The following is a 16,261-nucleotide window of genomic DNA, read 5'->3' as shown; positions in this document are numbered from 1 at the left end:
TTAACAAGATGAGATAATCTCAACTTCAAAAAACTTTATTTTTGTCTCATCCATCAAGGGCACAGGATACCTTCATCAGCTCCAGCTTTTGCTTTTCTCCTTACAGATTCTGTTCCATCACCTAAAACCCAGAGTTATCCTGTGTGGGCAGCTTCCTAGAACCAAAAGATACTTTCGACTGCTGGGTTAAGTTTGCTCATGCAAACTGTGCAAGCACAAGCTGCACTATTTAAAGCAGCAAGATTCCAAGCTGCCCAATAAAACCCACAAACGTCTACATCAGGATGTACCCAAGTCGTACTGGCGAAGAGTCAAGTTTCACCCCACTTGGGTTATCACAACTAGTAAACTCAACAAACGGACATCACCATAGTTAAGTCTACTACTCAGACACTGCCAGGCACCCCACAGCACATTCCCGTGTCCAAGATGGCAACGTCCTTCAGAAACAATGTTGAGATCATCAGAATTGGGAAGTCACTGCTCCAGAGCAGTTGTTGGACTCCACCCTCCCACCTTCAGTGCCTCATGAAGACTCATTAAGCTGCCAAGAATCAACCCTACGTATCCTAACTTGCGTCTCTTCATAAGCCCCTTGAATGTGAAACTAACCCAAACTTTTTTTTAAAAAGCTACTTTATCAGGGCACAACTATCTTTTCTATAGCTACTAGCTTCAAACACACAAAATGCTCATCTGATGACCAGTGGCCGTCGTGCCCATGGTCTTGCTGACTAGATCTAGATACTAACAAGCTTACAGTGGACCATCACTGGTCAATTAAACTAGCTTCGTACTGAAAAAGTGGCTTAAACCAAGGTACTCTGTACTTGCGGTGAAACGACTGGTCTACGGAAATTCGTCATTTTTGTATACAAATGGCTCGTCTACCAAGCAAAACCAGATATAGACCAAGCTCAAGCTTCAAGATACAAAGAACCTAAATAATGGATGTATTTCTCTGTATACTCAATGTAGGTTTTTGACACTTCGTTGAATAAACAAGTTTATTTGTAAATTTAGTCAACATACATAATTGACCTAAAGACTTCAATAGAAGGTTAGTTTTTAAAACCACTTGGAAGGCCACCTCTATAAAGTGATTTTTCCAGGACCATGTTATCAGATGTAACCTAACCCGACACCACCTTAACTGGCAGAGGCTCAAGAAGCTGGAGTTGTGTGCCCCTCTCCCACAGCAAGTTTACTCTAAGGGTTATTATAATACAAACTCCACAAGGAAAAGAACTTCGGTATGGTTTCCTCTTTGTAGAGAAAAAACCTAGTTATGAGACCAGTCACAACACAAAGAAAAGCTGCACTAACTAGTATAGAATATTAGTAACAGATGATGCTGGTGTGAATAACTTGTATTATATTCTAGAGCCCTTATAAATAAAATCCCCCCCTTAGTGTTTGCATTAATCAGCTAGAGGGTTAGTTAACATGTGGTAGAATGAGGACTTATGCAAGGTATAATTTGCAAAGCAGTTTACTCTCATGAAAACAAGTGCAGTCTAGTTAGGAGAAAACCAACTGGACTTTAAATTACACACACCTTAATGACAAGACTCCCCACCACATGTGAATGTAAAACATTTAATTTAAAAATGTTGACACTACAATATATAAAATAGCTATTATAAATGCACATAGTGTATTCTATAGCTGCCAGTTTTACTTTTTTTTTTTTTTTTTTTTTTTTTAAGGAAACTGTAAGTTACACTGTGGTTAAGACTTGTATCTTCACCCTTGAAAAAGCCCACATTCTATCACAGTGATGTATGGTCAGACTTAACAGCCCCAATTGTTAAACACTTGGATCAAGTCATAACCAGTTTTATTGCAAAAGGACCCTGTACACATTTATCAATTCTAGTACCTTAATAGCTACCCAACAAGTCATTAACATACAGAAACATGCATCATGAGAAGCAAGAAATATCACCCATCCCTTCTGCATATTAGCAACTTGTCACTCCTGAGCAACAGTGCTCACATCACTGAGGTCTGTGAACAGTCACTTTTCGCATTCATCCTGAGTGAAAGATGGAATGACTTAAGTACAAATGCAACATATTATAAACAATTTCTTACAAAAAAAGTCACAAATTAAACCAAAGTATTTTACAGAATTTACTACAAAACACCATAAAAACTGCCTTCACTTAAGCTCTCTCTCCCCGTATCCGGCGAGCCAACTGGATGTCTTTGGGCATGATGGTGACTCTCTTAGCGTGGATGGCACACAGATTAGTATCTTCAAATAAACCCACCAGGTACGCTTCACTGGCCTCCTGTGGAGCACAAGAGCCACACCATTAAACTCTCTCCGAGGACGAGAAGCCACGCAGAAGCCCTCCGACCCTACTCCAGCCACGCTCGTCTTACCTGCAGCGCACCAATGGCGGCACTCTGAAACCTCAGATCGGTTTTGAAATCCTGGGCGATCTCCCTCACCAACCTCTGGAAAGGCAGCTTCCGGATCAGAAGCTCGGTCGATTTCTGGTAACGACGGATCTCTCGAAGCGCAACGGTCCCGGGCCTGCAGCGGGCAGGAGAGTGTAAGCGGATCCCCGAGAGAGGACAGCGCTCCCGCTTGGGGGCCGCGCGCCGCCGGGTCATTGTTTTCCTTCCGCCTCGCCTACCTGTAGCGATGAGGCTTTTTCACCCCGCCAGTAGAGGGAGCACTTTTCCTGGCGGCTTTAGTGGCCAGCTGCTTACGGGGCGCTTTCCCACCCGTAGATTTACGAGCAGTCTGCTTGGTTCGGGCCATTTTCTTTTACCTAAAGAAGACACCCGTGACTCTCGGGCCGTGGCGCTAGCCTCCCGGGGGCGGAGGATGGGACGGGCTCGGCGCCCCTGCCCTTCCGCCTCTTTGCCGCGGCAGATGGCCCGGGGCCGCCGCCTCCTCCCCCTCCCCTAATGACTCAGGCTGCGAGGAGCGGCGGCGGCGGCCTCCCCCGGGAGGGGGAGCGCGGGGAGGAGTCACTTCCCCTCCTCGACGGGCGGAGGCCCCGCTTGCCCGGAACCCGGCGTCGGGACCTCTGAATCACCACCGGGAAAGAGGCGGAGACGCGGTTCCGGAACGAAGCCCCAAGGGAAAACCTCCCGGCCCCACACCCGACACGAGCGGCCCGCACCGGCCAGCGCTCCGTTCCCAACGGCTGCGGCCCGCGGCATCAACGGCTGCCGGGGCCTCGAACAAAGAGTAAAACCGCCAACACTTACCCAACGCCGAAGTCTTAGGCCGCTTCTCCGATCGTCGCGCCGCTCCTGCTCCCCAATGAAGAGCCGCAGTCGCCGAGCAAAGAAAAGAGGACCCTCCAACGAACGACCAAACCGCTCTGTGCTCCAAGCCCCCCCTTTGCCTCCGCTTTTATACCCACGCTTCACGCTGCGTCTCTGCGTCATAGGGGATTCATTTGCATACACCAACGACTTTTTCTATTGGCGGGAGCTTTCGCCGACGCGCTGACATCCCCGACACAAAGGCCGTGCTTCGGCCCCGCTCCCGGATTGGTGGGTATCTAGGCCGCTGATTGGCTGTTAAAGTGGCCTGATGATTGGATGAATGCAAAGAGGAATGGGCGAATCAGAGGTTAGCACGAAGCGGCTCTTCTGATTGGATAAAATGAAGCTATGTTTGGATCCTTCCCTTGGTTCCAAAGCTCTACAATAGAAAGTCAATGCAAATGAATTGCATTGGTCTCTATCAGGGCTTAAGGGTACGGGATGGGCAGGAGCCTAACCATAGATGCATCTCGCTAATAAAATGCAGGAGGAGAAGTTACTTTAAGGAAGTTTTTGCAAATATTTTCCGTTGTAAAATAAAATGTGTTCCCTGTGATTATTTACTTTCACATTTTGATAGTTATGTACACAGTGTACAAAATTAGAATTCAGCAAATCGTATTACATCACCAAGTATTTTAGACATCACGCATATACATTTTAATCAAAAGGCAGTTCTTTTGTTTGGTGGTGTAGGTAGGAGTAAATAGTAGATACAAAGAAAAATGTCAATAAATGATTTTATGCTTCCTGTTCTGTATGTTCTCAGACCATCACAAATTACATTACATTGTAATTTCAACATGCTTAAGAAGTAACCTACTAAGCAGCATATTTTGAATTACCTAATTCAACTGAATGAAATGACTACAGCCAGAATGGGAATAGTCCTAGAACAGCATTTGCATGTCCATAAAGAATAAAGAAAACTAAATTAAATATGTGTCCTTGTATTTAATGGTATATTCTGGTAGATATTTCAAGAAACGTGACAAATGTATAAAAATGGTGGGGCGCCTGGGTGGCGCAGTCGGTTAAGCGTCCGACTTCAGCCAGGTCACGATCTCGCGGTCCGTGAGTTCGAGCCCCGCGTCAGGCTCTGGGCTGATGGCTCGGAGCCTGGAGCCTGTTTCCGATTCTGTGTCTCCCTCTCTCTCTGCCCCTCCCCCGTTCATGCTCTGTCTCTCTCTGTCCCAAAAATAAATAAAAAAACGTTGAAAAAAAAATTAAAAAAAAAAAATGGTAATCCCTACCTTTGCCTAAATAAATGTCTTTGATGTTTTGTAATACTCAGTTCTCCTGATGACACAGGTATATAAAATATCAAAGCAGGCTTAAGGTTAAGACCAGCCAAACAAAGCTCAGAACATTGAAATAGAGCTTTGGGCATTTTACTCCATTGTTCCTACTCTGGCTTCACAGAATTTTTTTCACAAAAATTTTATTTTTAAGTAATCTCTACACCCAGCGTCGGGCTCGAATTCACTACCCTGAGATCGAGAATCACACGTTCCACTGACTGAGCTAGGTAGGCACCCCTGAATATTTTTAAATTTACCAAAATAAAAGGTGTAGATGTTAACCAGATAATTAGTGTACATAAAGACAAATACCTCAAAAATTTACTTGTGACACTGAAGGTCTCCTCTCAGTATCAACAGTGAGGGGGAAAATGCACAATTTGAAAAATCGGGTATGGCAAAAATGGCTTTGACCCAATCTCCGGTATCAAATTCCTCTCATTTCAGCCCTCTCAATCTTAACAGATACAATTTGTATTTAATTATCACATACCTAAACTTTTATGCGACAATTTGGTCAACCTTAATTTCTGCATTCTTCCCAAAATTTACAGTAGGGCAAAAATTAAGCTTTCTGTTTCATTCATGTGATGCTAAGAAACCAAGATGGAGACTCTCGCCCTGTCCTCAGAACCTGTGTAAAGCCAAGAATCAAGGTACTGGTTAGATCCCACATAGAAAGCCGTCGAATGATCTGGGATGTAACCAGAAAAATACCCTGCAAGGGTTAACTTTTTTTGACCGCCCAAATGTACTGGAGAAGAAATGGGCTCGCAAGTTAACAATCCTTTTGTGTTCCAAGGATTTTCTAAAAGATCCAGAATCCTGTCTGTCCCAAGCCTCCAGAGGACAGACACTCCGGTTTTGTTTTTCTTTTTGCAGTTAATTACTAGAGGAGAACTAAAATTGCCCCATGAGAAGCTAGGTATAGATTTACATTTATCCATTTAAAGGATGGTTAGTGAAAATAGTTTCTTTCTTCCTCGGGCGGTTATACGGATTTCTTTTTTTCCTAAATTGGTACCGGGGCAGAAAAGACAACACAGGAAATGGGGAAGAACTGAAAATGTTTATACAATCAAAACAATGTACAAGTGATGCAGCATGTAAGCTGCTTAGTCCTTGTTCTGCCATGTGCTTGCTGAGTAACTCTGTGCAAATTCTCTAAGTTTCGGTTTCCTCTTTTGTAAATAAAGCAGTTTGGATGATATCATCTCCCAATTTTACCAGTACCAACTCATTCTGAGGCTTATGGTATACACTTACTGAAAGCCTAGTGCTATGAACTGTATTTCTTCATTCAAATCACACTCGGGAATTTTGGGAATAACATACAAACCAATTACCTGGATTTAGTAACAGGGTTAAGCAATACTACAACTTTTATTTGTCCTTTTGGAATTTTTTTTATCTTCACACGCCCCTAGTGGTTAAACAGTTGATTTGGCCTGTTTGGGAAATACCAGTTTCTCAACTTTGTAGGCTGACAATTTGGCTTCTGATGTGAGGCTATTCGGAACTAAATAAAATAAGTATGTGTCATTCTTAAGCATTAACGATTTTCCGTTCACCCCACCCTCCGTCACTCCCAAGATTACCCGGAATGTTTTCCTTTACGTGACAATCATTAGTTAACAAAATCCTATCTAATCATGTATAAATCGGTCTTAAAAACAATGGATTCAAATAGACTCAATACGGAAAACAAATTAATTAATTTATTTTGAGGGGGAGAGAGAGAGAGCACACGAGATGCGGAGAGGCAGACAGGGGCTCCAGGCTCTGAGCTGTCAGCACAGAGCCAGACGACGCAGGGCTCGAACTCACTAGTTGTGAGATTATGACCTGAGCCAAAGTCGGATGCTTAACCGACTGAGCCACCCAGGTGCCCCTGGAAAACGAAGTTAAATGACAAGTGTCAATGCATCACGAAGAGCTTTGTAAAGCTCACAGCGTGCCTAGGTCAGAGAAATTGGATTATTTTACAAAATCCACGTTGTGAACTTTGCTGGACTAGCGGGAAGCAAGGACGAGAAACATAGAAAGCCTGCCAACCGGAGCACAAAACTGTAGTGGATTATTAATTGCCCCGCCCCTACTCAAACCCAAGATCTGCCTTTGGACCCTGTGTGACACTTCTCAACACCCCTGCAACTTGCCAGTGTAATTGAGACTGTTCTAGACGGAGATTAAATTCGTCTTTGGCCCCTAATGTACTGGAAACAAGTTGGTCAGGCCAGGTGTCAAGTTGAGAAGGGACCCAAGTGGAGTTCCAGGTTTCAGGGCGGGTAAAGGTGTATGAAGCGCCTCAGCAAAGATGCGGGAATACTGTGCCGTGTAGCGCCACTTTAGCAAAGATTTCTAAGACTGACTTCTAGCAGACACACTTTCTTCCATGCCTCCCCAGCTAGGCCGGCCCCAAGAATAAGGATGTTGGAGAAGTACTGCAGGTGTCTGCAGCACAAAGGCCCAGAGCTAAAAACGGACAGTACAGGTTCTTAAGCACACGGTTGGGGCCGGCATCAGAACTGAGCCCAAACTCTACTAACTCCGGTGGCGAAGTAATCATTACACTGTAGGCGATGAAATTATACTTGAGACTGTTTCACAGAAGTCGGTAGGGCCTCTGTAGCTCTGAGCGCCTTCTTCTCCAGGAAGTCCAGTTTCGAGGAAAGCTCCTCTGAGAAACTGGAAACGCACTGGCAAAAAGGAGAAACGGCGCGGGACTGCAATCCCCACAAGTCGTGGCGGGCCGTCAGCATCCGGGACACCGTCTGCAAAGATCCCTGGGTATTGTGGTCCATTCCTTCGGCAGCAACCCTCTGCCGACGGTAAAATTCCTACCGAACCGAGGACCACAACTCCCAGCAACCCTTGCTGCCGTGCGGGGGGTCTTCACGTTCTCGTGGCGCGGCGCAGGCGCACTAGGTCCTCGGCGCGGACCGCGCAGACTGAATAATAAAAGGGGAGCGGCGAAGAGGCAGGAAGACAGGACCATGTCGAAGGGCCCCGGGCCCGGCGGCTCCGCAGCTTCCTCGGCGCCCCCGGCCGCTACCGCTCAGGTGCTGCAGGCACAGCCCGAGAAACCGCAGCACTACACGTACGTAGAGCCCCCCCCGCCGCGCGCGCACGCCTGACGTCAGCGGCCAGCGTGAGTCACGCGCGCAGGGAGAGCGCGAGGCGGCCTCTCCCTCCCCCCCTTCCTCCTCCGGCCCGGCCCAGACCGGTTCCAACCTGCTGGGGCCGGTCCCAACCGCCTCTAACTGCCACCAACCCCTGGTCGGGCCGTGGGGCGGGAAGCTCGGTCCCCGCCGCTGAGTGGGGAAGGCGGGAGCGCGGGGTGCGGAGAGCACACATCTCAGGCCAGGCCTTTGAGGCCTAACTGTTCCTCAGACCGTAAAACCACAGTCTCAGGCACTCGCGGGGGCGATAAGAAGCCCAGGACACGGCCAGGACGAGTGCCCCGGGGGGCCAGCCCTAGGGCCGCTGTGAATGACGGTTGGCGCGAGGTCCTGTCAGGCGCCCCGCGCACTCTACCCCGGAGGCCTTTTGTGTCCCCGAAGCCCGTGTGTTGCGTACGGCGGCCCTTCTTGCTGGAACTCGCGGGGACAGCTGACCCGGCCTGAGTCCGGGGCCACGAGGGCGACGGGGTTCGAGCGTGCCCCCAGCCCCAGCACTCCCACCGCAGGAGTCCAGCGAGATGGGAACCTGCTGGTGTCTGAGCGGAGGTCCCCGTCTCCTCTTTATGTCCTTTTCAAAGCACGCTCAGCGACCACCTAGCGCTAGGTGCCTCGGAAGAAAGAGATACAGAGGCGGGCCCTCCTGTTTAGCAAAATGTTGGTTTCCAATTTCCCTGATGCTCTTCGAGTGCCTCCCAGGTGCTGTGTATGTTTAGAAGGATCCCCAGGTGGACCTGAGGCTGCCTGGAGATTTGGAACCTGGGGGTCGAGAAACCCTTAAGAGCCACACAGTAATGCCGCCTGGTGAGCCGAGCGCAGGGAGCCCCTGTTGGAGTAGAAAGAATCAAAACTAGACAGGAGGAGCTCCTGTTTGTCACTCACAGAAGTAAGCCCCATTGGGAAACTGTTCTGGGATTGGGGGACATCGGTTTTAGAAAGTGTATTGGTTTCTTTGTGAGATTCCCTGCTATTGGTTGAAAGGAGTGGAAGCTTTTTCTTGGCTACAGTCCGACTCACGTTAACCATTACTTTTCTATTGAGGCCATTGCTTTGCTGGTCCTTTATTACTGGAGTTCTTTCGGCCATTCTTCCATTGGTTTTGGTGAAATGCTCTTACCTCCCGAGAACACGGATCAAGTTGAGTGATGTGGTCAAGCAGTAGTATGGTTTTGATTTGAAAATCTGCAGATTTCACATAAACTGGAGCGTCTTTATATAATCTGTGGTTGCTTGGATCATATTTTTCCGTAAAATACGTATAATATCTTGAGTAACGTTTCGGCAACCTCTGTATGTTGTTACTGAGTATGCTGTGGAATTTATATTGGAAGGGCTTTCTTATAACTTTGAGTTGACAGATGAAACAAGGTAACATCTGTGTAAGTGTTAATATCTGAGTTTTTGTCCTACAGACGCTCATTTGTTTAAAATCTGTCTTTCCATTCCTTGTTGGGTAAGTGCAGAGTAATCATCAGTCTTGGCTGTTGCGGTGGCTTAGTAATCAACAGAAGTAGATGAAACAAACGCCCAAGCCTGATTGGGTGGATTGGAGGTTGTAGGTGTTGCATCTTCTATTTCATGTTAACTGTTCATTTGTGTGTATGTTTGTTCTCATGAGCAAAAATCAGAGGTGGACATCTGTTGTCTTCCTTGGTAGATTTATGGGCATTCAGATGATTTGGAAAACTTCATTCCCCTGTCATGCCAGCTCTGAGTTGCAGGGAGCTTGAGCATACAGATGATGGCACCTGTACCCTTACTGGCACTGATTTTTTTTTTTTTTAAGGTGAACCCATTTGTTATCCCTGGGGGTTAGAATACAGGAATATTTTTATTTTAATATTTGCTTTAAAAATTTGAGCTGGCCAGCATTTTAAAAAATTCTTCCTCATAAGCATGAACTTCCAGAATTTATACCAATCTGAATATGGCCTTATGTTGCATCGATCCCATTGTGGAATACAGATACAGACCCTTTGTTTTTTTAAATGTCTGTATTTAACTTTTTTTTTTTTTTTTTACTTTTTCAAACTTGGACATAAAGTACACTAACTTTGTGTATTTTTTGTGCCTGATATTATTTGAGATTATGTGATCTGCAATAATCTGGAAGAAATATGTGTTAAAATTGACTGCCACTCAGAACACCTGGCTGGCTCAGTTGGAAGAGCATGTGACTCTTGATCTCGAGGTCGAGAGTTCGAGCCCCATAATGGGTGTAGAGATTGCTTAAACATGAACAAACTTCAAAAATTTTAAAAAATTGAGTGCCATTCATCATAATGGCGGACAATCTTGGCAAACACAGTTGAATCCACCAAAAACAAATATTGCCTTTCCGTAGGCTTGTCTTCTTGCCCCCGCAAAGTCCTGGAGTTTAAACTCTTTTTCCTAAACCAAGAAGATTATTCGTGACAAAGTTTGAAGAATAATTATTTTGTTGGTCTTTTTTTTTCTCTAAATTTGTGAATAATCTTGCTTTAAGAAAAACTTTGAAATAATTCTTTTAGCAAATTGGTGTGGTAGGCACTTGTGCTAGACTTGAGGAATCCTACCCTTTAGAAAATGCCTATATTAGTTAACTCTTTTGTACAGCTTCAAGCATTTGATTAGCATGCAGTAAAAGGATAATGTGCACGTAGTAGTCCTCTTCTACTTGACGTCTTGCTAGGTAATTTGTTTTGTTTTCAGAACAAGTCCATCTTGTATATTGTAGTAGAATTTTATAAAAGCAGATTTAAGAATGGGAAATTTCAGAGCAATTACGTTCCAAAATGTATCTACTATTTACCTAACTTTGGACTTTTTGCTGTATAACAGTTACATTATTAAAAGTATATAGTTGAATAAAAAGGAAAAGTATACAGTTGAAAGATCACCAAAAAACCTGCCTTCCAAAATAACCAGGTTTCTGACTCATTATTCTGTCCCTGTAAGAGGTTGTAAGCCTTAAAGACATTAGATCGTTTTTGGATTCCTTCACCTGCAGTTGATCCTCAGACTTCTTAATACCTTTGGGGTAAAGGAAAATGAAATTCTAGTTCAGTGACGGTTTCTTGGAGTTTCTGGCCACTGGGTGATTTCTTACAGGTAGACAGAGGATAAGTGCTTTATGACCTCATCTAGCCACGTGTCATTTTAACTTAGGACTGTTCCCTGGGCATCTTTAAACAAGGATAACTAGCAGTATTTCCATACATAACTATTTTGAGGCAAATTTGTTAATTTATACACTGTATAAATGTCATGACTTCACTTGATTGCATCTGACTGTGTTTTGGGAAATCCAGGAAATGAAATTGTATTTAAATCATTATTGCAAATGGCAATAAAATTGTAAATACATTAGGAGAGTACAACTTGTTGTGCAACAGAAGTCACTGGAAGTGTTGCTAAGCAACCTCAGCAAGCATGAGTTAAATTACCAATAAATATTTCTGTATCTTGTTTACTTGTTTATCAAGTAGAACTAATTTCTTACAGGACAAAAATTAAGAGCTCGTTGTGGCCATCAGTCAAGCCCACAATATCCCCATTAAGAATTAAGTGCCCATGCTAAGGGTAGAGTCAAGCATAGCACCTAGTTGATATTTGCTATGATCTAAAGTAATGATTAAAGTGAAGATTTGCTTAATGGTTAAGTTTTTTTGTTTTAATCCAGCTATGTTAGATACTAAAGAAGGCTTCCCCACAATCCATTTGCATCTGCTTTGACTGGTGGTTTCTATCAACCTACAAAGACTGACTTATTGGTGAGGGCAGCTGGACAACTCTGAGAGCAACTTAGAGAAATCCATCTTGGGCACACTCTATAAAGGAGCTCCTTCTCTGGAAATAGCACCCCAGATAAGTGCACAAAAGCAAGACACCCTCGTGGACCTACTTCCTCCCGCTTTCAACACCCTGATGCCTGAAGGTGAGGTCTCCTTCCTGTGTGTCTTAGAAGCCATGAGCTCACTTAGGTAATAAGAGCCCTGCAGCAGCCTGAGCACCACACATCTGCAGGCTTTCCTGCCAGACCTTTGCCTAAAGGTTATTTTTCTCATTAGGAGAGGCTCTAGGTCACAAGAATGATAAAAGTAAGGTTGCATTTAAAGCTACATTACTTTAAATACTGGACTGGTGTAGGGATTATTTTCCCAAACGGGGCAGTATTTGCTTAATGATTAAGTTTTTCGTTTTGTTGTTGTTGTTTTGTTTTGTTTTGTTTTAATCCAGCTATGCTTGATACTAAAGGAGGTTTTCCCACATTTGCATCTTCTGTATTTTGAAATTGCAACTATGGACAGTTGTGGCTAATCCTAGTAGATTGTCTTCCCTTCTTTTAACATCTTGGATGAATTTGGGGCACACTAATGTGTTATGTGAAGATGGATGTTGAATGTAAGTTTCTCTGCCATTCTTAGACAATATATAAAAATTACATTAGTCTGATTGCTAAAAATGCCAAGAATTTGGGTTCAGTAGCCTTTTTGTTTTCTTATCATATAGATACTGTGTAGATTCACCCCAGCCTGCCATCTTAAAATACCTGCATGGGCCACAGAATATCTGCGGAGAAAGTTTGGGTAAAATCAGTGCATATGATGATAGGTATGGGGTTTATTTTGGGGGTGATGGAAATGTTCTAAAATTAGGTAGTGGTGGTAGTTCTACATTATGGTGAATATACTAAAATCCACTGAGACATACACTTTAAAATGGTGAGTTTTTAATGTGACGTAAATTATATCTCAATTATTTTTTAAAAAAAGGGTTAAAAACCAGCATATAAGAATCTATCAGGCTCATATGGCCTATCAGGGCTTGGCAGCATTGTTTGGTACGGGAAAGCCTGCAGTTTGTGAAAAGCTCCTTGGTGCCCTTTTCCCAGCCTTCTCAATGGCCTAGTCCCTGTGCATCCATTCTAGGTGAATGCCCCCCTGTTCTGAGTCTGTGGAGAAGTGAATACTCAGCAAGTTTGAGACTCCTAGTTGTTGGTAGTTGTACTTCAAACTGACTCTGAATTGACAGCCGTTATAAGGAGCAAGCACGTTTTTCCCAGTGCCTTTGTAAAAATGAACAAAGTGGGTGGGAGGTAGAAGAGAAGGTTGCTCTTCTGCTGAAAAGTAATGAATAACTTCTCAGGTGCTTTATGGTTGTTTTAATGTTCACGTAGACATTTCTTTAAGGACAGGCCATGTGTTTTAGGCATTTTTAATTGTATTAATAGCTATAATATTTTAGTTCAAATAATCACAAATTTTTTATTCTTTCTCTATACAATCCCTCAACTTTCACCCCTTTTTTCTTTGCCAGTGTGTAGAATTTGACAGCAGTATCAAGAGCTGATGAGGAGGAGAAGATGGAAAGGAGTCTAGCGACTTAAAAACCTCACAGCATTCTCTGTGAGGTGATCTTTTTCCTGTCGGGGCTCAATTTACTTAGGAGATAAAGAAGATACTCAGACCTGTGACAGTATCATCATGTCCTATCTGAGCTTATTGAAATGTTTCTTCCCTTTCCTTAATCTTTATATCACCGTTTGCTTTTTGTGTTCTTAAGTGAACTCATTTGTTTCTCCTAGTATTTGAAACATTGTACGGCCACTGTAAGTTTTAACAAAATGACTTCTGACGAGGAGGGGAAAGGCCCACGTTCCCATCTTCCTCAGAAATTTTGGCCTACTCACAAAACTACCCCCATTGAGGAGAGGTAGTTACGCTTAGGAAAGAAGCGATGAAAACTTTTGGCTTTGTGTTTTGTGACTTAGAAGTTTTAAATACTAGTTTTTATACGTAAGTGTTTTGTTTTGTTTTGTTTTCATTTTGGTAAGAACATTACTATCTCTTTTTGATGTAACTTTCACCACTTAGAAGTGCCAGGTATTTGGTAGCCTGCCGTATTAGGATTTGTGTAAGTTAGTCTGTCAAAACATGACAAATTAGAAAACTGTACCTGTATTTTCTTATCTAAAAAAAATCTAAAGCTTAAATTTTATTATTGAACTAAGAGTACTTTATAATGGGGGCACCTGGGTGGCTCAGTCAGTTAGGCATCAGACTTTAGCTCAGGTCATGATCTCACATTTTGTGGGTTTGAGCCCCACATCAGGCTCCGTGCTGTTAGTGTGGGATCCCATTTGGGATTCTTTCTATACCTTTCTCTCTCTGCCTTTCCTCCACTTGTGCACGCGTGCTCTCTCTCCCAATAAATAAACTTAAAAAAAAAATTAAAAAGGTACTTTATAATGAATACATAAGGTAATTACTAAATATTTAGTAGAGCATGTTAAAGTTAACATTTTTGGTTTTTTTTATTTTTATTTTTTTATGTTTTAAAAAAATTTTTTTAATGTTTATTTCTTTTTGACAGAGACCGAGTACGAGCAGGGGAGGGTCAGAGTGGGAGACATAGAACACAAAGCAGGCTCTAGGCTCTGAGCTTCAGCACAGAGTCCGACGCGGGGCTCGAACCCACGGACTGCGAGATCATGACCTGAGCTGAAGTCGGATGCTTAACTGAGCCACCCAGGCACCCTGATTTTTATTTTTAGTAACTTATTTTTTGGTTATTATAATTATGGCCTGTCAAAATCTTCCTGACATATTTTGAACAGATTCTGGAGAGTCCACTTATGCATATTTGCTGTTACTCTTGTTTTTCTTTCTAGCTCATTTAAGGGAAGCAGAGTTAACAGCATGGTATTTAAGAGTACTGACTCCAGGGCCAGACTGATTGGGTTTGAAGGCCAGCTCGGCCACTTACTAGCTGTGTCTTAGGCAAGTGAGTTCCCCTTTGTATGTCAGTTTCCTGAGGATACCAGTACCTGCTCTGTGGAGTTAACGAGGCCTAAGTTAATATATGTAAAGTGCTTAAAATAGCGCATGGCATTTAGCACAGCATATGTACCATTCTTACCAATATTTGACAAGGCCAAGTTACTGCTTTCAGTTTCATTGCTACCTCCTTCGGTAGCCTTAACCAAGTGCCATCTTCAGCTACATCTACACTAAAGTAGATTCTTCAGAGGGCCCCTAGGTGGCTCAGTAGGTTAAGCGTCCAACTTTGGCTCGGATCGTGATCTCACAGTTCGTGAGTTCAAGCCCTGCATTAGGCTCTCTGCTAACAGCTCAGAGCCTGGAGCCTGCTTCGGATTCTGTGTCTCCCTCTCTCTGCTTCTCCCTCGCTCATGCTCTGTCTCTCTCTTAAATAAATATACGTTAAAACAATTTTTTTTAAATAGGCTTTTCAGTTCCTAGGGCACATGTGGGTCATTGTTGTCTTCAGTATACTCCTGTTCTCCATATCCATTCAAATTTTACTTCAGTTGCTATTCTTTGTGTAGCCTTCATCAGGCTACCTGTATCTTACACAATGGATTTGTATTTAAAACTAAACAAATGTGCTCTTACAGGCCAAAGCCTTTGTTCCGCGGAAGTTTACAAAATAACACATCAATTCAAATGTTTATGCTAGAACACTCATCAAATTGGAGGGTTTTTTAGGCCAGCTGTGTACAGAAAAACTTTGAATCAAGTCACAGTGTTCTCTTACTTAGGGAAGAATGATCCAGGGTTTCCAGTACTCCTCACATATATTCTACAAAATCAGTGATGTGAGTGAACCTTCCATGAACTTTCTCTCCTCAGTTTTTTTTTTACCAGTTCCAAAATCTTTAGGCCAAGGAGACAATCCTAGGAAGCAGGGACATGTAGGACTAGTTGCACACCAACGTTGTATCATTCATGTTAATTCTTGGGGCCAGGATGGCTCACTGGTGTCAGACCTTTCCCAATGAAGAATGGGCTGCAACTATTTACCTGTGAATGGTTCCCTCACCTGGGAACCAAAGCGTTTGCTTGCTTAAGTGCCTGTAGCACTTGTATTGTAGGCTCCTGTGTATGTTTCTGTATGTTAGGACAGTTCTGTTGTATCTAGGAGGGGTCATACTGGCTCTGAGGTCCTACGATATCTGCTCTGGCTAAAAGCCAGGTATAGAATCAAAAGCCTACATTGAACGTTCAGACACACTCAGAAATTCATCAGACACTTTATTTGCCTGAATAATGTTTTAAACCAGGATCATTTCAGATTTGGAAACCAAATGTCTGTAGCCGTATAGTGCTTTCTCAGAATTGTCCAAATATTTGCCAACCAAGTTTTAGCTTTATTTGGTCTTGTTTTTTAAAAGCCTTTTTCTGGCAGCTCCCACTGGTAAAGTTATTGTTACATGGTTGTATGGTTTCTGGGTTATGTTTGGTGTCAGAACAGAATGTGTATATATATCCTTATAAACACTTAATCTAGAACTGTTAGTACTTAAGCTCTTCAAAAATTAAAGATTTGCAGCAAATTGTAAAATGTGTGTGTGTGTGTGTGTGTGTGTGTGTGTGTGTGTATGATCGTATGCATATTTGGATAGTAATTTAGGATTCTTAATCTGCTTAACAACTCTTAAGGTATTCACCTTGGAATTAAATATTTTATTCTCAAACTTAAAAATGA

The 16,261-nt window shown here is 43.2% G+C and overlaps 2 protein-coding genes across 6 annotated transcripts in view; one reads left to right on the top strand and one right to left on the bottom strand.

The window, feature by feature from the left end:
* Positions 1 to 14: 14 nt before the first annotated feature.
* Positions 15 to 3,362, bottom strand: LOC109276921 (histone H3.3A). Its single transcript, XM_019466195.2, has 4 exons — positions 3,232 to 3,362; positions 2,649 to 2,786; positions 2,392 to 2,545; positions 15 to 2,297 (listed from the first exon to the last, which is right to left on the bottom strand). Exons 2-4 carry the CDS (start codon positions 2,774 to 2,776, stop codon positions 2,169 to 2,171), a joined length of 411 nt encoding a protein of 136 aa, XP_019321740.1. The 5' UTR covers positions 2,777 to 2,786; positions 3,232 to 3,362; the 3' UTR covers positions 15 to 2,168.
* A 4,164-nt stretch (positions 3,363 to 7,526) lies between these two features.
* UNK (unk zinc finger) overlaps positions 7,527 to 16,261 on the top strand; it is a 33,342-nt gene continuing 24,607 nt past the window's right edge. Inside the window, exons 1-4 of one of the 5 annotated variants that reach the window (XM_019466185.2) lie at positions 7,581 to 7,695; positions 11,436 to 11,690; positions 11,993 to 12,157; positions 12,266 to 12,342. In XM_019466185.2, coding sequence (XP_019321730.1) covers positions 12,149 to 12,157; positions 12,266 to 12,342 — 86 coding nt within the window. In that variant the 5' untranslated portion in view covers positions 7,581 to 7,695; positions 11,436 to 11,690; positions 11,993 to 12,148. Of the gene's footprint in view, positions 7,696 to 7,718; positions 8,661 to 11,435; positions 11,691 to 11,992; positions 12,158 to 12,265; positions 12,343 to 16,261 lie in introns of those variants that run through there. The other 4 variants (XM_019466186.2, XM_053893206.1, XM_019466190.2 and 1 more) reach the window with 4 other exon arrangements.

Source organism: Panthera pardus, unplaced genomic scaffold (assembly GCF_024362965.1).
Source record: "Panthera pardus isolate Hobbes unplaced genomic scaffold, ASM2436296v1 HiC_scaffold_3, whole genome shotgun sequence".
NCBI lineage: Eukaryota > Metazoa > Chordata > Mammalia > Carnivora > Felidae > Panthera > Panthera pardus.
Note: the sequence above shows the minus strand (reverse complement) of the source record. Positions and strands in the feature narration are given on the sequence as shown.

Bases quoted from the DNA above. Each gene is read 5' to 3' on its own strand.
- LOC109276921 (XM_019466195.2), bottom strand. From the start codon at position 2,776: ATGGCCCGAACCAAGCAGACTGCTCGTAAATCTACGGGTGGGAAAGCG. The intron at 2,546-2,648 runs GTAGGCGAGGCG...TGCCCGCTGCAG, and splicing joins AAAAAGCCTCATCGCTACAG to GCCCGGGACCGTTGCGCTTC. The intron at 2,298-2,391 runs GTAAGACGAGCG...TGTGCTCCACAG, and splicing joins CCGCCATTGGTGCGCTGCAG to GAGGCCAGTGAAGCGTACCT.